This window comes from Bos javanicus, chromosome 19, assembly GCF_032452875.1.
Source record: "Bos javanicus breed banteng chromosome 19, ARS-OSU_banteng_1.0, whole genome shotgun sequence".
Lineage (NCBI taxonomy): Eukaryota > Metazoa > Chordata > Mammalia > Artiodactyla > Bovidae > Bos > Bos javanicus.
In genome coordinates, this window is record NC_083886.1 from 30,964,031 (window position 1) to 30,990,890 (window position 26,860).

General features: G+C 40.9%; 1 protein-coding gene across 2 annotated transcripts; it reads right to left on the minus strand.

The window, feature by feature from the left end:
• Window positions 1-418: 418 nt before the first annotated feature.
• Window positions 419-26,819, minus strand: LOC133232094 (myosin-2). 2 transcript variants are annotated; one of them, XM_061391077.1, is made up of 40 exons: window positions 26,760-26,819; window positions 26,495-26,537; window positions 24,825-25,048; window positions 24,593-24,736; window positions 22,900-23,056; window positions 22,119-22,146; window positions 21,921-22,035; window positions 21,741-21,833; window positions 21,275-21,338; window positions 21,059-21,157; window positions 20,537-20,640; window positions 19,420-19,558; window positions 18,935-19,053; window positions 18,697-18,846; window positions 16,899-17,069; window positions 16,464-16,773; window positions 15,931-16,004; window positions 15,009-15,096; window positions 14,803-14,920; window positions 14,069-14,192; window positions 13,844-13,980; window positions 12,138-12,393; window positions 9,289-9,531; window positions 8,997-9,173; window positions 8,771-8,916; window positions 8,597-8,687; window positions 8,121-8,510; window positions 6,896-7,022; window positions 6,101-6,219; window positions 5,771-5,967; window positions 4,882-5,065; window positions 4,635-4,800; window positions 4,411-4,535; window positions 3,936-4,244; window positions 3,646-3,849; window positions 2,986-3,111; window positions 2,726-2,896; window positions 2,538-2,642; window positions 2,323-2,418; window positions 419-705 (listed from the first exon to the last, which is right to left on the minus strand). In XM_061391077.1, exons 3-40 carry the CDS (start codon window positions 25,026-25,028, stop codon window positions 553-555), a joined length of 5,823 nt encoding a protein of 1,940 aa, XP_061247061.1. In that variant the 5' UTR covers window positions 25,029-25,048; window positions 26,495-26,537; window positions 26,760-26,819; the 3' UTR covers window positions 419-552. The 2 variants fall into 2 exon arrangements, with proteins under 2 accessions (XP_061247061.1, XP_061247062.1); XM_061391078.1 differs by lacking the exon at window positions 26,760-26,819 and adding an exon at window positions 26,682-26,744.
• Window positions 26,820-26,860: the final 41 nt, after the last annotated feature.

Below are 26,860 nucleotides of genomic sequence, written 5' to 3' on the forward strand. Positions count from 1 at the left end.
TTCCATATTTCTGTTCATCAGAACAGGCTTCCTTGATCAGTGACAACATTATGGTCTTAAAGTATGACTATTCCCCCTAAGTTGCTTCAGTCGTGTCTGACTCTTTGCGACCCCATGGACTGTAGCTTGCCAGGCTCCTCTGTCCATGGGATTCTCCAGGCATGAATACTGGAGTGGCTTGCCATTTCCTTCTCCAGGGGATCTTCCCAACTCAGGGATCAAACCCGCATCTCCTGCATTGCAGGCAGATTCTTTACTGCTGAGCCACCAGGGAAGCCCCAAAGTATGACTATAGACCTAAAATAAAAGCAAGTGCATAATTACTTCTTAGTGGCAGATCAAATGGGATTGTTTATATTCTATGATTATTTCAGTTTTGACTTTGCTTCAGGAGAGAAAGAAAAGACCAGTCTAAGGGTATTGCTTATACAGTGCCCTATGCTCTTTATTTCCTTTGCAGTAGAGTAGGATAGATGATAATTACAGAGAGAAATGACCAAAGACTTCACATTTTGTGCCTCTCTTCAGTCATCCCATAGCATCAGGACACGATCACTCTTCACTGATGATTTTTGTGTGAACCTCCCGGCTCTTCACCCGCAGCTTGTTGACCTGGGATTCAGCAATGTCAGCCCTTTCCTCGGCTTCCTCCAGCTCATGCTGGAGCTTGCGGAATTTAGATAGATTTGTATTGGATTGTTCCTCCTGAGAATAAAAATGGAATTGTAAGGAATGCATACTGAGCATCTTCATAGACTCTGTAGGCCTAAGGAAAGAAAGGACTTGGCATCTACAAAGTTAGAATACTCAACAGGAGACATTATTATCCTACCACCTCCTGGACTTTGCTTATCATTGAAATTAAGATTTATCTGGGGCTTTATGCTTCATAAAGAATTGCAGCTCTACTTTTGCAACCAAAACAGGGTAACAAATATGTACCACAAGTAAAGCAAGAAATAATATAAAAGCAGGAAAGAAGGCAAGGATAAAATCATGCTTGTTAATGCTTGCTGGAAGATGACGACTGTTCGCTTGAGTTAGATATTCTTCATCACTAAGGATGCATTTCTTAATAGCTTCTTTAAGTGGAAATAAATGTTGGATTTTATCATATGTTATTTTGGCACATTTCAAAGCAATCACTTTTTCCCTCCTACTTTGTATGTAATGATTCTGTTGACAGACTCCTTAATATTAAGTAATCCTTAGTTTGTAGGAATTAAATATATTTAATCACTGATGGACAATTTACTTAATAAAGTACGGGTTTCAGTGACCTAGTAATTTATCTTCACTACAACTATACTCATGAATAAAACTGCCTTTAGTGTCTTTCCCCACCCCTGTTCTCTTTTGGACAGGTTTTGGTATGAGGGTTATGCGAGCTTCTTAAAATGATTTGGAAAGCTTTTCATCTTTTCCCATGCTCTGAAGTGGCTTACATAGCTCAGGGATTATCTGTTCCTTCAAAATTTGAAAGACTTATCTGGAATGAGTTCATTTTCAGAAGGAATTCTGAAGTAACTTATTCAGCCAATTTAATAATTTATATTCTCTTATTTAAGATTTCAACCACCTTGATAGTTACATATTTTGCATTTAAAAAAATAATCTTCTTCCTGATATGGTTTGTCCCCTTTCTCATTTGTAATGTTGTGAGTTTTTACTTTCACTCACTTTTTATTTGATTACATATTTATTTTTATTAATTCCCAAGATATTACTGAGATTAGCTGTTGGAAATAGGATATACCCATTCATTCATTTCTATATTACCTTTAACAGTACCTCTTCATTATTTTACTATTATTTTTAACTTCTTGATTGGACTGTCAGTTTCTTCATTTATTTTTATTTTTGATTCATAATGAAAGCATATAAAGAAATGAATTGTCCTTCAAGGACAGCTCAGACTACATTCAAGGTTTATAAAAGTCTCATCTTCCATGAAATTTTATTTACAGTTAAAAACTATTCAGTAATTGTGTTTTTATTTCAAGTTAATCCAAAAATTTTTTAGGAAAGTCAGTTTTTTAACATTTAAATACTTGGAAATTTTTCTTGATATTTTCTCATCACTTTACAACTTTATCACACTAGGGCTAGAGAATGTATTATTTCTGCTTTGAGATTTTTTTGAGGTTTCTTTGTGGATAGAAGGTCAACTTTAAAAATTAAAAAAAAGTACAAATATTTTTAAGAAGTACTCAGTCTTCTATAATGCAGACAGCTTATTTACTACAGTTAAATAGTAAATCTAAGTACTTATGAGTTTTTCTTAACAGAGGACTTTCTTCCCTTTGTCTTAAGAATACTTACAGCCTCCTCAGCTTGTCTCTTGTAAGATTTCACTTTCGCCTGAAGTTTATCTACCAAGTCCTGAAGTCTGAGAATATTTTTCCGATCTTCTTCCGTCTGAAAGATGATACAAACCACAGAGTCTTAGTTCAAAAGCACACTACTGTTGTGTCATGACATGGGAGCATTTCCTATATATACAAGGAGTGCTTAGCTGATAGAAACTGTTGCTGCACCTGGTAAGTGAGTTCCTTCACTCTCCTCTCGTGTTTGCGCAGACCCTTGACAGCTTCCACATTGCGCTTCTGCTCACTCTCTACCTCTCCTTCCAGCTCACGCACCTGCAAAGGAGTAGGCGCTTAAGAACTTTGATCCACTAAGGCACTGGGAATAAATGGAAATAGATAGATACTGGGAGACCCACCCTGGCCTCCAGTTTCTGGATTTGCTTCTTCCCGCCCTTCAGGGCCAGCTGCTCAGCCTCATCCAGACGGTTCTGCAGGTCCTTCACCGTCTGCTCCATGTTCTTCTTCATCCGCTCCAGGTGGGCGCTGGTGTCCTGCTCCTTCTTCAGCTCCTCAGCCATCATGGCTGCCTAATTAGCAGTAAAATAAAGCTAGTTGAGGAAGGTGAGACAGCCCATCAAGATTCTAGCTTGACGACCCGGTGTGGCCCTCTGCTCACATCAGTGATGGCCTTCTTGGCTTTCTCTTCTGCGTTGCGAGCTTCCTGGAGAATGTCCTCCATCTCTCCCTGGATTTGCGTGATGTCTGTCTCTAGCTTCTTCTTGGTGTTGATCAGGCTGGTGTTCTGTTTGAAAGTAAGTTATATGCTCTTTTAATCATGTTACCAAAGTACGTAGTGGTGGCCACTGTTTGATAAAAATTTCAGATAAAAATTTGGAAGTCAAATGCTCTTGAATATTATTCTGTTATGTAGTACAATTAATTAAAATAGAAATGTTATAGAATATTTAGCATCTTTGTACATTTCTTATAATTAGACCAAATATCTCTATAATTTTAAACTGCCGTTTACCAGTGAAACTACTCACAAGGATAAAATTATAACATGTTCAAGTATTTCTTTTACCACAATAAAAATGTCAATATTGATAGCCAGGGTCAATAAAGATACTAACACAAAAGAATATGGCAAGTTTTAGAATATTTTAAGAAGTTAAACACTAATAATACATGCAAGATGAAATAGCGAAAGATTTCTCAATAATGCAGTGAAAATTTGGTAGAAGTATAAAACCTGACTGTTATATAAAAAATTCAAGTTTATCTTTTCTGGGTCATAGGCATTTACTGAAGGTGAATTCTTTGTGCTGAATCTTACCTGGGTGTGCAGGAGCTGGACGCGCTCACTGGCATCCAGGAGCTCCTGCTCTGCGATCTTCCTGCTCCTCTCCGTCTGCTCCAGGGTGGCCCTCAGCTCCTCGATCTCAGCCTGCAGCAGGTTGGCTCTGCGCTCCACCATGGCCAGCTGCTCCTTCAAGTCCTCCTGGCCCCGCAGAGCATCATCCAGGTGGATCTGGGTATCCTGTGGAATGAACGATCATTGAGACACCTTGTTTTCAGGGCTGCAGTCACCCACCTGTACTGGGACCATCTCCTGAACCCATTTACCTTGAGGATGGCTTGAGTGTTCCTGTAGTTCTTCAGGGCCTCAGCAGCCATGCGGTTGGCATGGTTCAACTGGATCTCCATTTCATTGAGGTCTCCTTCCATCTTCTTCTTGAGCCTGATGGCGTCATTCCTGCTCCTGATTTCAGCATCCAGCATGGTCTGCATGGACTCCACGACTCTAATGTGGTTCCTCTTCAGCTGGTCAATTTCCTCATCCTTTTCAGCAATTTTCCTGTCAATTTCAGACTTGACTTGGTTCAGCTCCAGCTGGATACGCAGGATCTTGCCCTCTTCGTGTTCAAGAGATGCCTTAACAACAGCAAGGGATGACGTTAGCAGGAATGGACACATTTAGCAGCTTTTCTGCACACCTTTCCTTCCGCCAATTTTGTGCCATTTATTCCTCTGTTCAGTGTATGTGGCTAGTCCTAATTCTTTTCTGAATTTGTTTACAATGTACATTTTTGACTCATACCTCTGCCTCCTCTAAAGCAGCCTGAATTTCAGACTTTTCTTGTTCCACTTGCTTCTTTATTTTCTCCAGTTCATGCATACGTTTCCCTCCTTCTGCGATCTGCTCCGTGAGGTCAGAGATCTCCTCTGTTTGGGTGAAAGACGGGAAGAGACTTGATCAGACAGAAAACAGAAGAGAAAGGTACCTCCAAGGCATGAAAACTATTCAAAGTGAAAGGGACTCACGCTGCAAGTTTTTGTTCTCTCGTTTCAAAGTTTCTAGCTGATCCAAGGACTCCTCGTAGGCATTCTTCATCTTGAACAGCTCGGTACCCAGAGAGCGGGCCTCCTTCTGAGCTGCCTCGAGCTCGGCGTGGGTTTCCTCATACTTCTGTTTCCATTCTGCCAGGATCTGAAACACACACCAAAAGAGGTTACCTGGCTGGAAAGGACAGAGAACAGTGGTGGAGGCCGGAGGCTGTGCAGAAGTTACCTTGTCAAAGTTCCTTTGCTTTTTGTCCAGGGCTGCGCAGGCAGCGTTTGTCCTCTCCACATCGAGCATGAGGTCCTCAACCTCATTCTGGAGCCTCTGCTTGGTCTTCTCAAGGGAGGCGCATTTGGCGTTCACAGCTTCCACGTGTTCCTCAGCAGCCTGCAGACGCTGGGCCAGTTTCTTCCTTGAAGATTACACATGGTTGTAGAGAGAGGGAAACCAAACCGAGAATTATGAACTGTTACCGTGCTGAAAAGTGTGGGGAACTTCATATTAAAAATCTCCTTCATTCAAAAAAATATTGATGAGCTCCTTTTATGAACCAGATGCTGAGTACACTGCAGCGAATAGGACAGAAAAGATCCCTGCCTCATGAAGCTTCCAAAGAAGAGAGAGATAAACAATAAGCAAGTCAGAAAATGCATAGCGACTTATTGCAGATGTAAAGTGCAGTGAAGGAAGATAAAATGGAGTAAGGAGTGGGCAGCTATTCTTAGATATTCAGGGAAGTCCTTTCTGAGGAGGTAATGTTTGAGTCAAGATCTAAAAGAAGTCAGAGAGAGCCAGAGGGAGATCTGGCGGGGGGAGGTTGTTCCAGACACAAGAGGGGCTAACAAATTCCTGAAGCATCAATGCGCTTGGTGTGCCTGACAGCCAGCAATAAGGCTGATTATCTGTGTGAGTTATTCTTTTTAACTAGATTTTAGGCTCAGAGGTCAGTGATGGTGTTTGCTTTATTCATATCCTGTTCTCAGGGGCTGATAATGCCTGGCAGATAGGAGCTAATTAATGAATGTTTGTGAGTTAATTCACTGAATCCTCAAAGGTTCTGTTTCTGTGATTCAATGTTCAACATTCTCTGCACATTCTCTTATATCTGAGCACATACTTGGCCTCCTCCAGCTCCTCCGTGCGCTGGATGGCGTCTGTCTCATACTTGGTCCTCCACTGGGCCACCTCGGTGTTGGCCTTGGACAGCGCCCTCTGCAGCTCGGCCTTGGATTCCTGCTCCTCCTCATACTGTTCACGCAGCAGGTCACAGTCATGACGGGCTGACTGCAGGCCATGGGCCAGGGCATTCTTGGCCTGCGAAGAGAGTTATATGTTCATTTTACTGAATACTTAGTGTTTAATTCTTAAGCTTCAAAACCCTGTAAAAGTTGGTATAATGGACTCCAATTAGGGTCAGGGTAGGGGGAAATGAGTCTTATCTAGTTACCTTTATCTCCTCTTCAAGTTGCCTCTTTAATTCCTCAATCTGTTGAGTAAATGCTTGTTTGCCCCTTGACAACTGAGACACCAGAGCTTCTTTCTCATCTAGCTGACGTGAAAATTCACCTGATAGGCAAATGATATGGCACCACTTGTTAAAGCGAAGAAAAGGTTTTGCAAGACTGTATGAGAAATAAGTTGAAAATCTCAACACCCCCTTTTCAGTTGAGTGCTCGGGTGGTTGAATTCTCTATTGACATCATCATGCTTGATGTCAATTTTCTGATTTTTATGGTGAAAATAACCTAAATGAATAAATGCAGCTTAACTTCTCTTTGTCCTCTCCATAACTGATTCTTTCGGGTTACATTATTGTACAAAACCTGTTAATAACTGTCAAAGAAGGGAGTTAAACTTTTTAATTCCACATTGGCCCTGTTTCATAAGACTTTTGAGAGACTGGGTTATCCATTGCCCTATGCAGGAATTTGGTTCATTCTGGTTTAGCTAAAAGGAAGCACGATCTAAAACAGAAGCCCTGGACCCATGATGGAAAAACCCTTGGCCCCAGGCATCCCTTCTATGTGGCCAAATCCTCAAGGCCTTTGTGGAGCAGAGCTTGGCCCAGTCCTATGGAAGTCTTCACCTCAGCATCGTCCCTAAGTAACCTTGTACGTGGGGGAGAGTCTGAACTGTCCGGTGAATCACATGTTCTCAGTTGCTTTTATTAGGCTCTCACATATCAGTTGTTTTAGACCACATCATCTCCACTTTTAGGCCTCATGGAGGAGGAGAGAGTTACCAGATTCAGTCTGCAAGCGTCCCCTCTGGGTTGTCAGGTCGTTGATCAGCCGCTGCTGCTCCTCCTCCTTGGATTTCAGCTCGTTCACTTGGTCCTCCAGAGTTCGGCACATCTTCTCTAGGTTTCCCTGTGAGAGGAAAAGTGGAAGAAGCAAGTGCAGACATTGACAGCTACCATTTCTTCTAAAATAGAAAAAGATTTATTTTGACATATAAAGTAAATTATCTTGTATGTAATATATAGGAATTTTTTCTTTATCTTGTATAATATGATTGCTGTCCTAAGGTGAAGACACACATTGGGAGTTTTAAAAAGCTAATTGTGAAGCTTCATTCATTATTCCAGGCATTCCTTGTATTATCGCTCTTCCCAGATATCACTTTTTTTTAAAAACAAATTTAGGGTTTGGGCAACCCTGTATCCAGTAAGTCTATCAGCACTATTTTTCCAATAGCATTGGCCCACTTCATGTCTCTGTATCACATTTTGGTAATTCTCACAGTATTCAAGCTTTTCTTCATTATTATATTTGTTTCAGTGATCTGTGATCTTTGATGTTGGCACTGTGACTCATTGATGGTTCAGATGATGGTTAGCATTTTTTTTTTTAAGCAAGAAAGCATTTTTAAATGAAGGGATGCATTTTTTTTTAGGCATAATGCTGTTGCACACTTAATAGACTACATTATAGTGTAAACATCATTTTTATACGCCTTGGGAAACCAGGGAATTTGAGTGGCTTGCTTTATTTTGATATTTGCTTCATTGTGGTGGTCTGGAACCAAACCTGCAATATCTCTGAGGTCTGCCTGTGATAAAAAAATGAAAGATCATGTACTAAAGATTTTGTGAAAAATGTAGTGACATATTTTCAAAAAGCATTTATAAATACTTCACTGCCTACTTATGTACAGTGAAACTGCATGTTGGATAGTTGAGAATTTTGGAGACCTGTGTTCCCCAGTTGGAGTGCTAGAGAACACGGACAGCCTGGTTCGCTGCAGATGTTGTCCTATGTTAATAGTGTGGTGGGGTTAATATGCTCAGCTTCTTTGAATTTTAGTTTCTTCCTATGATTGAGTGGAAATAATATAATACTGGTATCTTTCTTGTTTACCTCCTGGATTACTGCAAAGAACAAATCACCTGTGTGTAAAGGCCCTATGCAGACTGTGCACATAATGGGTCATTGCTGTTAATAACAGTTTCTCAGACTCGGCAGTACCTTGGCTTTAGAGATCGTTTCCACATTGCTAGCAAGGTCGTCGATCTCCATCTTCATCTCACTCTTCTCCTTCTCCAGCTTCTGCTTGACCCTCTGCAGGTTGTCAATCTGCTCCCCCAGCTCAGCCACACTGTCCGCGTGCTTCTTGCGAAGAGCGGCCGCGGTGGCCTCGTGCTGCAGGGTGGCCTCCTCCAGGTCCCTGCGCATCTTCTGGAACTCGGCCTCCCGCTTCTTGTTCATCTCAATCTGGGCGGAAGTGGCCCCGCCGGCTTCTTCCAGCCGCTCGCTGATCTCCTCCAGTTCCCGGGAGAGGTCTGAGCGCTGCTTCTCTGCCTTGGCGCGGGAGGCCCGCTCGGCCTCGATCTCCTCCTCCAGCTCCTCGATGCGGGCCTGGAGGTGGGGAGAAGCTCACTGTGAGCTCCTTTATGCTCATAACTATGGCTCTTTGAGCCAGACTGATAGAAATATGAACTTACCTGCAACTCTTTGATCTTCTTCTGCAGTTGAATGCCAAGTGCTTGTTCATCTTCAATCTTGCTTTGCAAATTGCTGATTTCAAACTCTTTCCTTTTTGAAAAGTAGTAAAGGATAACAGTTGAGTCCATAGTCAACATTGGAAGCAAGTCCATAAACAATTCTTTCATACTTACTTTTTGAGCTTTTCATCAAGTTGTTGTTTTTCATTTTCAATGTCCATTATGGACTCTTGGGCCAACTTGAGATCACCTTCAAGTTTCCTCTTGGCTCTCTCTAGGTCCATGCGAAGTTTCTTTTCTTGCTCCAAGGACCCCTCAAGCTAAATACAAATAATGCTGAGTCAAAAAGAATTGCTTAGCTTCCTTTCAAAGAAAATTTCCTTGACAATCCTAGACTTACGTCATCCACTTGCTGCTCTAGCTTGGTTTTAGCTTTGGTCAGAGTGTTGACTTTGTCCTCTTCTGCCTGCAGGTCATCCAGGGTCTGCTGGTGGGCCTCCTGGAGGGCCTTTTTCTCCTTGGTCAGCTTGGCGATGGTTTCATCCAGACCTGCCATCTCTTCTGTGAGGTTTTTCACCTTAGGAAGTAAAAACACTTTGCATTCATTACATGTTACATTTTGGTGGCTTCCGTTTTTTGCTTGTATTGCCTAGTAATGATAAAAACATAAACTTTCCTTGTATGTTTCATACCTTATTTTCTGTGGCATGTTTCTCCTTCTCAACCTTGGCCAGTGTCAGCTCAAGGTCGTCTATGTCTTTCTTTAGTTCTGAACATTCGTCCTCCAGTTTCCTCTTCTTGGCCGTCAGCTCAGCATTGATCTCTTCCTCATCCTCTGCTCTCTCAGTCACCTCCTTGATCTTAGCCTCCAGCTGGATTTTGGTTTTGATCAGCTGGTCACATCTTTCCTCTGCATCAGCCAAGCCTTCAGCTTCCTTGAGTTGAAAGCAAAATCAAAATTGGGAAGTAAGAATGAAGTATTATACAATGATAATGGTATAAATCTCCCCCATTAATTCTTTGGATTAAACTTTTATGAACCACTTGTCATGTGTGATTGCCAGATGCTCCACATTTTGGGAAAAACAAAATGTATCAGGTATTGTCCTGTTCATTTAGAAGAGTATATTCTACAGTAGGTTAGAAAGCTTAACCCCAACAAGCTACGATTAATTCAGAAAGCAATTAGTGACATAAAAGATCAGAGAAGTTGTTTCAGATATGATTTAATGAATGAAGTGGCATTTGAGTTGGGCTTTGAGAGATGGATAGGACTTGGTTTTGTAGAAATGAACTTATTGGGGGAAGGATCAGGAGAAGGGAAAGCATTCAGAAGTTTCCAGATGTAGCCACTACTAGCAAATTATTTCCCTTTGTAGTCTTGGAGGATGATCCTGGTTATGATACTTTAAATTCTAATTGAGGCATTAAGTAATCAAATTCCTAGCAACATATGTTTCTACTTAAGAGAGTTGGGGGTGGATGGAAAAGAGAGAGAAATTGATAGATACATTCATCAGTGAGCCTCCATATCAGTCTTTGGATACATAAAAGAAGAAAGTGTGCTGCACACAGGCAGGTAGTGAGCATGGTAATATAGGACAGTAGCTAAGTGATTCTCTAGGGACAAGAGAAGAGACTTCAGGATAGCTTTGAAGGGAATGGGGACAGCAAAAGAGCTCTTTTCCCTTCTGTAATCTAAAGGAAGGAGTTATTATACCACCCCAACTTGACAGAAGAGACCAATCTTAATCAGCAGGAAAAAATATATGATTTTGTGATGAGTAAATTATACCAAACCAATTCAGTTCACTTCAAATCAAAGACAGTCTCATAAATTACATTTCAGAGTTGATGAAAGCAGTTGTAAAATGATTGGTTCAGGCATAGCAATGAGCAGGCTGGATGGAGGGAGAGAATTGGGGGCAGGTAGAGCAAGTTAAGTGCTGATGCAGCAACCCGAACGTTATATGATGCGCACTGACTATGGAGATGGATTGGAAAGAGCAAGTCTCATTTTAGAGATCAATAACAAACAATAATTCAGTAAAAACTGATGTAGAGTACTATCGTTTATCAGCTGTACACACTGTGATTTAAGATCCATAAACATCTAGAAGTTCAAGGAAGTTGCAGAGAAAACAAATCACTTTCTCCACGCTGTTCTCCCCCTTTGTATTTGGGCTGCTGCTGCTGCTGCTAAGTCGCTTCAGTCGTGTCCGACTCTGTACGACCCCATAGACGGCAGCCCACCAGGCTCCACCGTCCCTGGGATTCTCCAGGCAAGAACACTGGAGTGGGTTGCCATTTCCTTCTCCAACGCATGAAAGTGAAAAGTGAAAGTGAAGTCGCTCAGTCGTGTCCGATTCTTAGCGACCCCATGGACTGCAGCCTACCAGGCTGATAGGCCATAACAGTTCTATAATTGTCCAAGGTTTCCTTTTCCATTTTAAGAATTAGTCTCAAAAGGAATTTTAGAGTATGTCAGAACTTGTAATTTTGAGAAACTATATAACTCAATAAGGTTTTTATAAATGACTAAAGGACTCATAAAAATCAGTTCAGCCACTGACTTATTAGATTACTCTGATCTGGGGAATTTCTTTAACTTCTCAGTGTTTGTTTATATCTTAAGTTTTTAAAATGCTTGAATGAATGATAATGGGGACTTTTCAGGGTTCCTTTGCTTTCAAGTGATACGCTTAGTACATATTTACTCACTGACTAATGATAATACCTATGAAGAGAGGTTAAAATGAAGAGGCTGTGATACTGTGCTTTAAGGAAAATGTAACTCATATAAGTTAATTTATCAATAGGAAAAGTTGAAAATAGCTTAAAAATTTTAAGAAAGCTATCCTTTTTATGGATTTCTTCATGACATTGTTGGGCTTGCTTGACTTGGACTAAGGAAATGGGAGATTGTAATTGGCCAGAATGTTGATGCCAAGCCTGTCCCACTTTGATTTCAGCTTCTTCTTGAATCAATAAACAGAGGAGAGACCTTAAGAATTCGGGATCTGTATCAAAGGAAGAATCACAGGGTTCACTAGCTCTGCCTTTTACCCTGGTAGTTCAGTTCAAATAACTGCAAGTCAATTTGTTGGGCTAAATCCTGGGGGTTGGGAAAAAGAGATCCAGAGAGAAATAAGAATGACTGTCTTTTTTGAGTTTAAATGCAATCTTATACATGTGTATTCAGAAAATAGGGCTCCACTTTTCAGGCTGGGTTGAAGCATTAAAGCAGTCATTTTCTCAGAAAAATGACTGAGATTTGAGGGCTTGCCTTTAAATTGCTTCCTTCATGGCTGTTAAATTTGTGACATTGTTAAATAAATTCTTCAATTTCCCATTTGCAATTTGGAAGTAGTTCTTGCCTTCTTCATAGGAATGTTGAAAGTTAAGTGAAATACTGAAAAAAGCAATTGGAAATATTCTTTTTCAAGAAAAGGCCATTTGTAAATCCAAGGTGTTTGTGAAGTCAAGAAAATGGTGCAATTGAAGTCACTGACATGGTGCATTCAGCACAGAGGGTACTCACAGATTGAACCTGGAGCTGTAGGTCATTTTTCTCTTTCAAGAGAGTCACCATTTTTTCCTCCAGTTCCTTCCTTTTGGCCTCTGACTTGGCCAGTTCATCCTTGGTTTTCTGGAACTCTTCCTTCATTGTGGCCATCTCCTTCTCCGTCTCTGCACTCTTCAGCAGGGGCTTGATCCTGAAGAACAGTTTCATCCAGGGCCAGTGCTTGACATTCATGAAGGCTCGGATGTTGTACTGGATGCAGAAGATGGACTCCCTGAAATTTAACCAATGCAAATTAGATGCTGTGTGGATGATGGAATGAGATGAAATCTTGGTGATGAGAGTTGGAGGTTCTGCCTTCCACCATGTTCCTCACCACTTTCAAAAACACAAATGAAATAAATTGTATTTGGGGATGGTGGTCAAGGACTCATCAGTCATTTATTTCTCTTCGTTGGTGCTTCTCAAACTTTGGTGTGCATAAGAATCAGCTAAGACCTTGTTAAAATACTGATTCCTGGGCTATTTCCCTAGAGATTCAGATTCAGCAGATATGAGATGGGGCCAAAAATGTGCATTTTTAACAAGTTTGTAAGAGATGCTGATGATACAGGTCCAAGGACCACCCTTTGAGAAGTACTGCTCTGCTTCAGTGCTTTGCAAACTTTCCTATGTGAACACCGCTGAGAGCAGCGAAGGGGGAACCAGACCCCTGCCAGGTGTGAGGTGCAGGATAAAGAGACTCATTAAAAACTCAGTTTCTTTGAAAAATCTCTGGTTTTATATTTTAATGTTGTATGATTTTTGCATTCTATTCTTTAATATCATCACATTTGTTTTAATATAATTATTCTTAAAAATTGCCTTCATATATAGTCAATTGCCCAAGTGTATATATATATGTGTGTGTGTGTATGTGTGTGTGTGTGTATAGGGGGGTTATACCAAACTTATTTTTAATGAAATAGAATATAGTAGAAAATATTAGCAGAACTACAGGTGATAGAAAATCTGTTTCACGTAAATTATGTATTTACACACACAGGTATGCATGCATATACAGGGATCAGTGTAAAATACATTTCTCTCTGTGGATCCTATTCATATGTGTCCTACAGTTTGAGACACCTGACCTGTAGCCTTAGAGCACTGTCACTGCATCAGAGTAGATCACTAAAAAGTAAGATACCTTGGTGAAATTGTATTAACTTATTGAAAAAGTTCTTTCACCAATTTTGCCCTTAATACTTTAAATCATAATAATTCAATAATATAAGTGATCAGACAAAGAAGTTGTTTCTGTATTTCATGTAAAACTGCTGTTGAAAATAAACGTGTGCTCTGCAGTTCAATATCTTATTTAATTATCGACCCAGTAAATTCATGTTAGAACCAAATGCTGGGGCAACATTTTGCCTCTGCTTGCTCAGTGGTATGTTTTCTCGTTAGATGAGACTGACACATCTCTCTCTCTCTCTTTTTTATTATGCTTCTCTCTCTTTTTAATTTTCTTACTTTTTCTTTTTTACCCGAGCATTCAGTTTATTCCATGGTGATTGCTACCTTAAGTACTTTGGTATATGTGTATCTCCAGTTTAGCATCAGACTCTTATTCATCCCTCTTACTCTGGTAGACTTGTGATATCTGAGTCTTAATTGTAAGCCACCTCAAATGTGTTTCTGAAGAAGGAAAGTATGACTAAATAAGCAATATATTTGTATACCTCCTCTCCACCATCTTCTGGTACTCCACTCTTGCCAAGAACCCTCTGCACCTGGCCTGGGTTCGGGTCATCAGCTGGGCTAGCTTTTCATCTCGCATCTCCTCTAGGAGCCCCAGAAGACCAGCTTTGAAAAAGACCTGTGTATGGCCAGAGTTGCAGATCAGAAACTTTACACAGACTCCAAAGGGACAGACACAGTGCCAGGTGGGCCTTAGAGACCATTACCTTGGTGTGACCAAATTTATACTGGGTGTGGTCGATGTCAATGGATGCAAGGAGCTTCTCAGAAGCCTTCTTGCTGTCGATGTATTGTCCTTCAGGGATCGCACTTGCATTTAATACCTTGTATCTGATAAAGTAAATATAGTTTTCTAAAACTTGGTTTATTGATGAGACTAGAAGTAGCTAACATAAATGATTGATTTTTAAAAGTCAGAGCTTTAAAACAATTATTTTCTTCACAAGAAGGACATTGTATATGTAGATGGCCAATCTAGTTATCTGCTGTCTTTTTATTCCATTTTACCTTTCTGCGCAGTTGCAACTTTCCATTCTGCCTCATCAGACCCTGTTCTCAGGAAAGGATTCTATAATCTGGTTCACATTAATGTGTAGATGACCAATAAATGCATTTGCTATTGGTAGTGCTTAATCTCTACTGTGGTTTTGGAAGGATTAAATGAAATAACCCCAATATATTAAGCACTCAGAAATGATGTTCCCTAATTATTGAAGTTACAGTGGACATCCGTGAGCTAAGCTAGGAGCATGGTATATCCAGTGAAAAGTCCACAGAGTACCCACCAGGTGGTGTATCTTTATTTTAAAGGTGCTTTGAGGCTTATAACTTTTTACACTTTTTGTGGCAAATTAAAAATAACAAATAGAGGCATGTTTTTTACTAAATTGCTTTGCTTGCACTAAAACTCCAGGACACCCCATAATTAGGAGAGGCTGACCTCTGTTTGAAGTCCGCATACAGGATTCTGCTGGGGAAGCCCTTCCTGCAGATGCGGATGCCCTCCAGCACGCCATTACACCTCAGCTGGTGCAGGACCAGCTCGTGCTCCATGGCCCCTACAAATACATGTCCATGTTATTGCAGAGTTTTATTAAAGGGAGGGATGGCAGTCATGCTTTGTTCTTCGTCTCTGGAATGTCTTACCAGGGGTCTTCGTTTCATTGGGGATGATGCACCGCACAAAGTGAGGATGGGTACTCCTGAGGTTGGTCATCAGTTTGTTCAGATTTTCCTGTAAAATCAGGAAACCCTGTTATCTGAGTTTTAGACATGCTTATGAAAGCTTGGCAATGTCTATAAAATCAGTGTCCATCTGAGTTGAATGACCCTTGTGGACCATTTTCACTTAAGATAGCACCTTGGTAAGCTTCTCCTGAGAGGCAGTTTCCTTCTTAGTACCTCTTGTTCCACTCGAGTTTGCAGGAGTTACACACATAAAGCAGTCTTGACAGCTGAATCTTTTCAGTATCCAAGCACTATCGTCCTCTCAGCCCTGGCCCCTGGCCACCCACAAGCCTTCACAAAGCCATTGGCTTCCCATCCTAGATGGTCACCCTTTCTTCTGCTAAACTCTATGGTTCTCCAGTAAGGAAACATGCCTGCACTGCATTTGGTCTACTTCTCATAAATATAGCTTCCCCTTTTCAACTCTGTCAGCTTTGGGGGCATAAAGATTATCTGTAAGGGGAACCTACCAGTTACAATTGAGAATTGACTAGATTAAGAGCAAGGATACCATATTAGGTTCCTTAAAGACTAGCTGTCAGATGTTCATTAGAGCTACTGAGGACTTAGTCTTTTTGGGTATGTACCATTGCTTATTTCCACAACTCAATTAGATTATGAATAGCAGAGCACTACGTTTTATAACATATAAAATATTTTTTACTATTTGGCTTAGCACAAAAGATGACCTAATAATTTCCAAGTAATTTAAAGCTCTTCTCTCCAAAACTCGATTAACAGAAATCATTAGCTAAGGTTAATCCTGTCCTAAATGACTTGTGCTTTTAAAAACAAATTCACAAAGTTAACAAGAGAGTGTCAAAAACAATTTCCTCCTTACCCTGAAAAGTGCAGACACCGTCTGGAAAGAAGAGCCCTTCTTCTTACCACCTTTCTTAGTTCCACCACTTGCCTCTGGAGAAAAAAATCGGAAAAGATGTCATTCAGATATAATTTTAAATTGACAGGGCTATATGCTGCCCATTTGTTGATTTCTGTGTTCAGATGGAGCATTTTTTTCAATGCAGTTGGCCTGTCTGTTTGAGCCTTAATGAATCTTATATGTCAATTAAGTTCATATCCATTTCTCAGTGACACTCAGTAAGCAGCAGATATGGAGGAAGAAGCAGGAGAGAATGATAGAAGCCAAGCCTTTTCATTGCTTAAGATGTTGAAAGTTCCTTTCTGGCTCTTGGCAGCAGGGCCTTCATCAGTGCTGGAGTGAATGTCATGATGCAGCCTGCTTCCTCAGAACTTGGAGGCACAGTGGATTTGGCCACAACACTTCGTCCTGGGCTGGGATATCACTAGCTTCAGTCTAACACCATGTTTTGTAATATCAGGAGAAAACATTGGGATTTTTTTGAGCATTACCTGAGTCACCAGTTGGAGTCCCAGAGAAAAGGAAAGCTAGAGTTTTCAACGCAGACTTCTGGTACAGCCCAACCACAGTATCGTTCAGGGGGTCCTTGTTCTTCTCCAGCCAGCCAGTAATGTTGTAGTCCACGACACCCGCATAGTGGATCAGGGCAAAATGGGCCTCAGGTTTGCCCTTGACCACCTTGGGCTTCTGGAAATTGGCAGACTTGCCCAGGTGCTGGTCATACAGCTTGTTCTTGAAGGACATGTCTGTGGCCTTGGGGAACATGCACTCCTCTTCGAGGATGGAGAAGATGCCCATAGGCTGGAAGCAGCCCACAACACAATGTTACAACTCTATGTAAGCATTTTTCTCTGTCTATAGGCTTAAACAAGATGTATGAATAATTTAGTCATCATAAAACATAGTTTCTGAAACTTGAAACAGACCTTCTCAATGAGCTCAATGCAGGCAGCCAGGTCCATCCCAAAGTCAATGAACGTCCACTCGATGCCTTCTCTTTTGTACTCCTCCTGCTCCAGCACGAACATGTGGTGGTTGAAAAACTGTTGCAGTTTCTCATTGGTGAAGTTGATGCACAGCTGCTCCAGGCTGTTGAACTAAATAAACAGATGGGTTTACTTTTCTCTCTGCATATTGGGCATTTTAAAATATAGGACTTTTAATTCAAAAGTGTATATTGAATAGCCTTTAGATTATAGATACCAAAATCCTTGGGGACCTATGAAATCTACTGTTTCTCTGCGGTCATTTTATCCAAAATCTTAAATCATTAGTAATTCTTTTTTCTTGTACTTGCTTAAATTGACTCAGGTGTTTTTCTGAGTTCCTGCTTAATCATTCTGTACTTATTTCCTTTATCTTTTGCATTTTCTATTGACTCTGCTGCTGCTGCTGCTAAGTCCCTTCAGTCATGTGCGACTCTGTGCGACCCCATAGACGGCAGCCCACCAGGCTCCACCATCCCTAGGATTCTCCAGGCAAGAACACTGGAGTGGGTTGCCATTTCCTTCTCCAATGCATGAAAGTGAAAAAATAAAGTGAAGTCGCTCAGTCATGTCCGACTCTTAGCGACCCCATGAATTGCAGCCTAACAGGCTCCTCCGTCCTTGGGATTTTCCAGGCAAGAGTACTGGAGTGGGGTGCCATTGCCTTCTCCGTCTATTGACTCACTTAGCAGCTAATTTGCAACCTATTAGAAGCTGACTGGAATGTTCTCTCTGTTGTGTGGAAGCAGTCATAGTCAACATTGCGAGGGAGCAATAATCACCACCTTTATTTTTTAATTGGAGATTTAAAAAAATCAAGTATCTAATATCATGTACAATATGTTAACACACACTCATATTTTTTTGGAAAAGAAAAGCCAAAATATTGACATTAAGTGGACATATATAGTGGAATCCCCGGTAGCTCAGCTGGTAAAGAATCTGCCTACAATGTGGGAGTCCTGGGTTCGATCTCTGGGTTGGGAAAAATCCCTGGAGAAGGGAAAGGCTACCCACTCCACTATTCTGGACTGGAGAATTCCATGGACTGTAGTCCATGAAGTTGCAAAGAGTCAGACACGAGTGACTTTCACTCGTGAAAAGTGACTTTTCAGAGTGACTTTCACATATAGTGGAATCAGTCTGGAATTCTTTTCTTTGATTTTCAATGATTTCTGCCATGCCTAAGTGTTGTGTCTATAATTAGAAGAAAATAAGCTTCTTTAAAATTATAAGGAAGAAAAAATGTATTTTATAATCAAACTCGAATTTTTACCCCATATCACATTGAGAATTAAGAGTTCCTTGCATTGAGTTTATTAATGCTGTTTCTAAACTACTGATACTTTCTCAGCTCTTATCATCTGCCTATATGTTTCTGAGTGGTTTCTCTACCATATATTGAGAGCATATTATACATTGCACAGATTTATTTTGATGTTTTATATTAACTTCACTTTGCATTGTGGGATTTTTAGACTTCTCATTACACCAACCTAATTCCTGACTCCCTTTAGATCCCTTTAGAGTTAAAGCATCCTCATTAAGTGGATTATTTCTCATAGTAGTGGAATTGCCACTACAATAAATATTTAGTAGCTACCCATTCACTCTCTTTTAAATTTTAGCATAACTTTGTGACAGTGGTAATAAAAGGTTGTAATATTCACAAATTTCTTCTTACTAAGTATCCGTTGCTTTATTGTAAAAACCCCTTATGAACTGATTACCAACTCACATCAAAGATCTCAAAGCCAGCGATGTCCAAGACCCCGATGAAGTACTGCCTGGGCTGCTTGGTGTCCAGCTGCTGGTTGATGCGGGCGACCATCCACAGGAACATCTTCTCATAGACGGCTTTGGCCAGAGCACCCACTGCATTGGTTACCTTGAAAAAGAAAGGAGTATTTCTTGAGGTTAATAGAGGACTGTAAAATGCCTGCATCCCTGGTGGTGAATTTGAATTATGTACCTACCTGCTCTACAGTCTGGCCTTTGGTGACATACTCATTGCCAACCTTGACCCTGGGGTAGCAAAGGGCTTTGAGTAGGTCAGCAGAGTTCAGACTCTGGAGGTAGGCAGCCTTGTCAGCCACTGAAAGGAAGAAAGGATAGAATGATGTTATTGCCCACAGCAGTCCACTTCCTTAAAAAAAACAAAACAAAAATAATAAGCTAGAGGCATTTTGTGCAGTGTTTTAAGAATATCTTTTGAGTATTCTTACCTTCTCCACTCACCCCCCAATAAGTTCAAGACCTTTATTATGGGTAGTGTTCCCCAAAGAACTTAGAGATTGTAGCAACATGTGTCTAATACCCATGCCACATATATCCTATCTAGGTATACTTTCAAATGCAATTCTTGGAAATGAATTTGTCTTCTCGGGAGAGCTCAAGGGTAGCAAGTTAAGAACATCATTTTCAAGCAGACGTGAAGTCAGGCAGGTGACTAGGTTGGTACCTTCAGTGCCATCTGGCTCTGCTTGCTCCTCACGCTGCTTTTGCTTGAATTTCAGGTTCCCATAATGCATCACAGCCCCCGTGAGCTTGTAGATGGAGACCTTCTCTTCATTAGTAAAGCCCAAAATATCAATAGCACTCTGCCAATACAACCAGTAGAATAACTGTCAAGTTAGGATCCACATGCGTACTATCAATACTTCACATTTGGATTCCTGATTTTTCGGTCAAACCGAGGAAACTGCCAGTACTGCTGCAGAGCAAGGAACTCCTTAGATTCGAGACCTAGGGAGCTGGTCAGTCAGAGGCCAGCACAGAGCATGGGAATCACAGGTGCATACCTTCTAAAGATGCCAAAAGTAGATTTAAAATAGAGAACGTGGATAGTTATTTAACTTGTTGTTTTGAGAGGTGGAACAGATTCTTGTAAGATAACATAAAGTCATCCAAATGATTGTTTCTAAATTCTTAGAGTAAGTGGAAATATAGAATGGGAGAATAATGACTCTGCATTTAACTTATTTTCTGGATTCAAAGGAAAATTGTTTAGCTTGAATCAAATTGCCAGTTTCAAAATGACTGATAGACAAGAAAAGGAAAAATAAGCAACCATAGCAGGGAACTGGAGGGGTGGGGGGGTGCTCTTTTATTGGGTGCTCCAATAAAAGAGCACTTATTACTGTTACGAGGCTTCCCAGGTGGCTCAGCAATAGAGAACCCACTTGCCAATGCAGGACCCATAGGTTTTATCGCTGGATTGGGAAGATCCCCTGGAGGAGGAAATGGCAACCCGCTCCAGTATTCTTGCCAGGACAATCCCATGGAGAGAGGAACCTGGCAGGCTACAGTCTGTGGGGTCACAAAAGTGTTGGAACGACTGAGCAACTGAGCACACACACACAGATTTAAAAAAATGGTTTAGGGAAATTCAGAAAGGATAGATCATTAAGACTATTAAGAGAAAGTGAGATGTAGGAGCACATGCCAGTCTTTTCAGTTGACTCCAGGTCATGCCCATCTTTGAAGTTTTGTGATTTCTACTGGAAACTGAATGTTTATCTAGAGGGACCATCACTCCGTCCAAAATAATCATTCTAATTTTCTTGTGTTTTACTTACATCTGTGGCTATCAGTTCTTCCTGATCATCAATACTGGCCACACTGATCTCCCCTTGACTGATGAATGGGTAGTCATATGGGTTGGTGGTAATCAGAAGCATCTCTAAGTAAATGGAAGAAAGCAAAAGTAAGCAGAAATATCCTCTTCATTAAAATGAGAGATTATGAGACAAATTCTAAGGCACTAGAATGGAAAAAGCCAGGATATATTATTGATCAGTAAAAAAGGTAGATGATGGAAGAGCATGTAACTCTGATCCTAGTTACTGTATGTATTTAAAGATTTCATCCAAGTGTTCATAGTGGTTGTTTCATAGTGATAAGATTTGGAGGTGTTTTCAGTTTTTCCTTTTGAATTTTTATGAAGAGCACACATAAGTTTCTATCAAACTTACAAAGCGATTTTCAAAATAAAGATAATGTATACAGTTAACAAAATTCCACCATGGAATACCAAGTTGACCAGGCATCGATAGGCGTAGGTGAGATAAATTTTGTAAAGAAAGGATGACATTTCTTACCAATTAGTTCTGGTTTCCTGTTTGATGTGATCTGGTAAAAAATATGATAGCTCCTTTCAGCCTTAAGCTGGAAAGTAACTCTAGACTTCTCTAACAGATCTGAAAAGAAATTAATAACAAACAAGAAAAATTCATATGAAATGCAAATTTTATTTCTGTTCAGTGTTGTAGGTCATAAGAAATAGAAATGGTGGTAAAGACTATCCAGGCACTTACATGTTTCAATATCAGCAGAGGCCAGTTTTCCTGTAGTGCCAAAGTGGATTCTAATGAATTTACCCTTGAAGGAAAAGTTAATATTACTACTTCGTTTCTGAATCATATCAAATCTTTGAGAAACTCAAAACACTAACATTAGCACTAAGTGCTAAAGTTTTAATAGTAAATCAATTCAGACACTATTGGTATCAGGTTTAAAAAAAAAGCTGTATCTCCTATTTTGTAGATAAAACAATTTTAATTTAAAAATCTGTGAATAATTGTAGGTAATGAAAGATAAGAACTCAGATATAGGGTCACATTTCTTTTTGGACAAGGCTTGGATCCATATTATTACGTGCTTAGAGGAAAAGGAAAGAACCCTGGTATAATGGGAATGAAAAAGACTCAGAGAATGTATTCACAAACATCCCATAAATCTTGACCAGTGAGTAGTGTCCATGGTAATGTCCAAGAGACTTACAAAGCGAGAGGAGTTGTCATTCCTCACGGTCTTGGCGTTGCCAAAGGCCTCAAGCAGTGGATTGGCACTGATGATCTGATCCTCCAGAGTCCCCTGCAGAGAAACACAACAGCAGTGCTCACACGTGGGGCTTCTTGAGCACCCTTTCCGTCATGATTCTGACATGTCCATCAGACCCACCTGTATTTTGCCTGAAGTTATTTCCTCCTTCTTCTTCTCCCCAGTGACTGCAATTGTTGCAAAGTACTGGATGACACGTTTTGTGTTCACAGTCTTTCCTGCCCCGGATTCTCCGCTGTTGAATAAAACCCAAGTCAGTAGAGGTCCCGAAGCCAGCAGCTATAGCAGTCGTGAAAACAAAGCATCAAGTCTACTTACGTGATCAGGATTGACTGATTCTCTCGGTCTATAAAAGAGAAATTATAGGCAGTCAATACCGTCTTTAAATATATTTGTAAATGGTAAATTAATAAAATGGTATGAAGCTAGTATTTTTCAGCATCCTGAGGGTTGGTGGTCCCCAGGCTCAGCACCTTTTCTAGGTCCCCTCTCTCCTGCTCCCTGAGGCTTCCCCCATTGCATCAGCTTACAGACCACCGCTGAAACAGAACACTGCCAGGAAGCAGCAGGCTTTCTCTTTTTATACTCCACACTAAATGTACACCAAGTGGACTTGGGTTTTCAGGTGGATTTAGATGACAAGTTAGTAGCATGTTTATTGTAAGTACAAAAAGTAATGGGGAAAAAAGGCATTAGAGATATTTTTAGTGTGGGAGAAGGAGTCAGTATAGTAAAGGTGGTAGCTTTGGAAGTAAACATAGCCTTAGTCGTATTTTCAGGGAAAACTAAAGGCTCATGTTGATGTTCTGCTCTCTCTGAAGAGGAAATCTCTCAGTCCTTTCCCCAAGGTGCCATTGTGCCTTAGAATGGTCTAGCTGAGACAGCATTCCAGGAAGATTCATAGTATGACCGCTCTAATTCCAGATACACCTTATACTCTGGAGTATGTTTTGGTTGGTTCTGGGAAAAGGGCAATGGCATTTAGAGGACCACCTCAAAGAGTGTGTTGAGATGAGTAGAGTCTCTTTCTCCTGTGGTTAGTCTCTCTCTCCTAGAGTCTCATCTCCTAAAAAGATGCACGTGGAAACATCCAACTCACCAGTCAGCATGAACTGATAGGCGTTGTCAGAGATGGAGAAGATGTGGGGCGGGGCCTCCTGGCGCTTTTTGCCTCGGTAGGCCGTCACCACCTCAGGGTTGTACACCGGCAGCCACTTGTAGGGGTTGACGGTGACGCAGAAGAGGCCCGAGTAGGTCTATGCAAGCGAATAACAAAGAATAACTAACCAGACACCTTTCCTGTTATTTGCACAGCTCAGTTATTTAATGAATTTTAACAGAAAAAGAACACTCTAAGTAAGTGGTCTACACATCTTCAAGGTATCAGCATGGAAACTAGTTGAAAGGTTCAACAAGATAGCAAAATCTTGAGGGTGAGGAATACAGTTTAGATTCTTATTCCTCTTGGGATTTGTCACAGTGATTTTCACATAGTAGGAGGTCCAAAATTGTGGGTTTTTAAAAAAATGTTTAATACATTTTTACCATAGTTTAGAAAATAGGAGTATATTTAAGATAGTTCAAATTCATGAAAATGAATTTATGATCTAGGAAAATGAATTTATGGTACCTAAGTACTCAACAGTATGAAATAGGTAGGTGAACTATGGAAAAATCTTCTTAAGATAGTATGATTCAGACATTTAAAAAGGCAAACATGAAGGTATGCAGCAATAGTGGGGAAATATTTGTAAACCACTCCTGAATTGTGAAGAAACAGAACACAGAATGATGGGAATACATTACGATTACAACAGCTGGATTTCCAATATTTTTGACATCTGGTCTAGGGTAACTGCCAACCAAACAGAATGGATTCTGACACTAATCACAGGCACACCTGTGTAGGTGTTGTCCAGCTGAATAGCAGCAGTGACTACAGCATTCAGAAATGATGAGAATTCCCTGATGGTCCCATGGTTAGGTCTTTGAATTCCCAATGCAGGGGGCATGAGTTCAATCCCTGGTCAGGGAACTAAGGTCTTGTAAGCTGTGTGGTGGGGCCAAAGCAGCAACCACAAAACTGTACAGAAATGTCCACCTAACGTAGTAAATTCAATTAGTATCACTGAGTTTGTGTTATGTGAAAAGTCTCTGCAAGGCCCTAAGAATGAAATATAAACGTTATTTTTCTTTGAACATATGATACTGTTCCTTGAGGAACTCCCAGTCTGTGTAGGAGATGGACATGTAAATGATTCATGCTGAAAAAACATTGTCAGCATTATTGCAGGGCAGAAACACCAGGACACAAGGTTGAACTCTGCCTGGGGAAGTTGGCAAGATTCCATCAAGGAAGTGCTCCACTCAGAAGGGACCAGAACACAGAGATACAAATTGCTGTTATTTGGGGGGATTGAAAATTGGTCTTTAAAAACATTACTTTTAAGTGTTGAAACATAAGTTTATGTTTTTCCTCTGGATGATTCTGCAGCAGGAATGGGAATGAGGGGAGACGCAGGCATGTGGTTGAGATGTAAACAGTAGCTGCTACCGTGTTTGTTCAGGGGATCTGTGGCAAACCCAGTCCATGTGGACAGTGGCTTTGCCTGGGAAGACAAAAGATTATGTGCCAGCTGTTGGGTTGGGCCTTACAGTAGCAATCGTGAACCTCTTAGTTAGTTACATTACTAGTGAAAGTGCAGTGAGTCACTGTCTGTGACCCATTTGTAGTACAGTGAGCTGACAGGGTCTAGTGGTCAAAACCACTTTGGGGTTTTGGGAACACTCACGTAGATCATCCAGGCTGCATAACGCTCTTTGAGGTTGTACAGCACAGCAGGCTCGTGCAAGTGGGTCATCATGGCCATGTCCTCGATCTTGTCGAATTTGGGAGGATTCATGGGGAAGACTTGATCCTCTTTCACTGTCAGAGTCTGGTAAACAGGAAGGATAACTGCTTATGTCAACCAAGTGGCCAAACAAAATAATCAGTAGCATGTGGCCAGCTCCTGGACTACTCACCGCTCCTCCTTCGGTCTTCACTGTCACTTTCCCACCTTCTCTGCTCTGGATAGTCCCTTTGACAAAAGATTCCTTGGGCTCGGCCACAAAGACAGATGTCTTGGCATCAAAAGGCTTATTCTGGGCTTCAATGCGCTCCTTTTCAGACTTTCGGAGGTAAGGAGCAGCCTCCCCAAAGATGGCCATTTCCTGGTCCGAACTCATGGCTGCTGAACTCAGAGGTCCTAAAGGCGATGAAGCATTTCTTACTAGAGATTCTGAATTGTCATCTATACGCATAAATCTCTACCTTGATGATATTTCATGGGCCCAGTTGGAAATTTCACCAGGCAGATGCACTGTACTCCATGCTGTAGTTATTGAAGCAAACATAATCATAAGAAATCACCAGGACTCAAAGGCATCTGGGGTCACTGTGCACCCAGCAGTGGACTCGGGGCTACCTTCTTTCATCCTTCAAGACTGATGTTCTAATAAGATTGCTGAGGGGTAGCCTCACAAGCTGCTAAGGAGCTTGTGACCTTGGGTTGCCCTTGATCCTCTGTGCCTCAGCATCTCCGTCTTTAGGGATCACAATATTGCCTTTTGTATCCACAGTCCATGAGACAGCGTGAAGACAGTTTGAGAAAAAGTTAAAATTTGAGTAAGAAAGCAATTTGAACAAGTTCAGGCTATGACTAAGATAGAAAATGTCGTTTATTATAATGTAAGAGAATTCCATTTTTTGCCATATGAGAACTTTATTTCCTCCTTTAGGTGTTCAGCCGGAAGTGCTCATGTTCAGTGGATTTGGCAGGAGGTCACATTATAATTTTGTTTATCTTTTTTTTTTTTTTTTTGAGTTAGGTGCTTAGTAGAATTTCTCTAGCATAATTTCTTTGCATATTAAATCCAGTTAATCAGCTTAACCCAGTTAAACTAATTGAGGATAAAAGCAAACATTATCCTCATTCTTCTGCACTGAAGGCTCACTTTCCTGTTCCACATCTCCTTCCGAAGGACACAGGCTCAGGCTGCTCCATTCAGTGCTGTCTGCAGATCACCGGCAACATCAGTAGAATGAAAGGCTTGGCAGAGGATGCTGCTTCAGTCATTAAGTGATCGAGTTACTTGAAACTCACTTTAATCATCTACCCACCAGCCTCTCTCTTTAGAAATGCAGTGTGTAGTAGTGGGCAGACTAATACCTTCATTATTTATGTAACAAAAATTTCAGTGTTCTGGTTTCATATAACACCTAGCATTGGGTAAGGTGACTTTTTAAAACTCTTCACAGAAGTAAAAGCAGCCCGCTTTCCTAGGTTCTTCTTTTCTTACTTGTTAGATATCGTGTTTGCTAAATGAATTCTAAAAGCAGGACACATTTTTACAAATTTGAGATTTTTAACCAGGGAATCTTAGTGCAGATGTTTTTTCCCCCTTCGGAAACGATATTCTTTTCACAGCCTTTTCCTTGCTAAAATGTCATCCCACCAGTGCCAGAGTCCTAAGACTATGTGCCTTGTTCTAAAAGGCAAGCCCTCCGTCCCCTTCTCCCTCTCCTGCATCTTTCCTGAAATACAGTTGTTAGGTATTTACTGAGACAAGCACTTTCTCAAAGGTTGCTAAGTGACACACATCCATCCCAGAGGCTCTTGCCTTCTCCAGGGACTGGTTAGTCCAAATCTTACCTTGTTACCAAGTGAGAAGATGCAGCCTGGAAGTGAGACGGTTCTATAAAAGAAAAAGGAAAAGCACTTGATTAATTAACCAAAAAGAAAACAAAGCAAACCAAAAACTCCATTTGCTACAACACTGGCTGTTGTTAACAGAGGGCAACCAAAGCCATGGATGTAAAACATGCAGAAGGAGCAGTACCCTAGGCAGCAGCTGCAGCCGACACGGGGTGGTGCGGCTAGCGTCCCTCTTGAGAGTCTGGTCCTTGTTCCCACTTACCTTGGAGCTTTTTAAAGCAGGACGAGTCAGCCTCATTCCAAGGGCTCTTTTATATGGATAGCTATGGAAACAATGCAGCTGCCTCTTCTTTCTTAAGTCAA

Coding starts and splice junctions, on each gene's coding strand:
- LOC133232094 (XM_061391077.1), bottom strand. CDS start 25,028: ATGAGTTCGGACCAGGAAATGGCCATCTTTGGGGAGGCTGCTCCTTAC. Junction 8,688..8,770: donor CTTGATGAAAAGCTCAAAAA/GTAAGTATGAAA, acceptor CTTTTCAAAAAG/GAAAGAGTTTGAAATCAGCA. Junction 4,801..4,881: donor AGCAAAGGAACTTTGACAAG/GTAACTTCTGCA, acceptor TGTGTGTTTCAG/ATCCTGGCAGAATGGAAACA.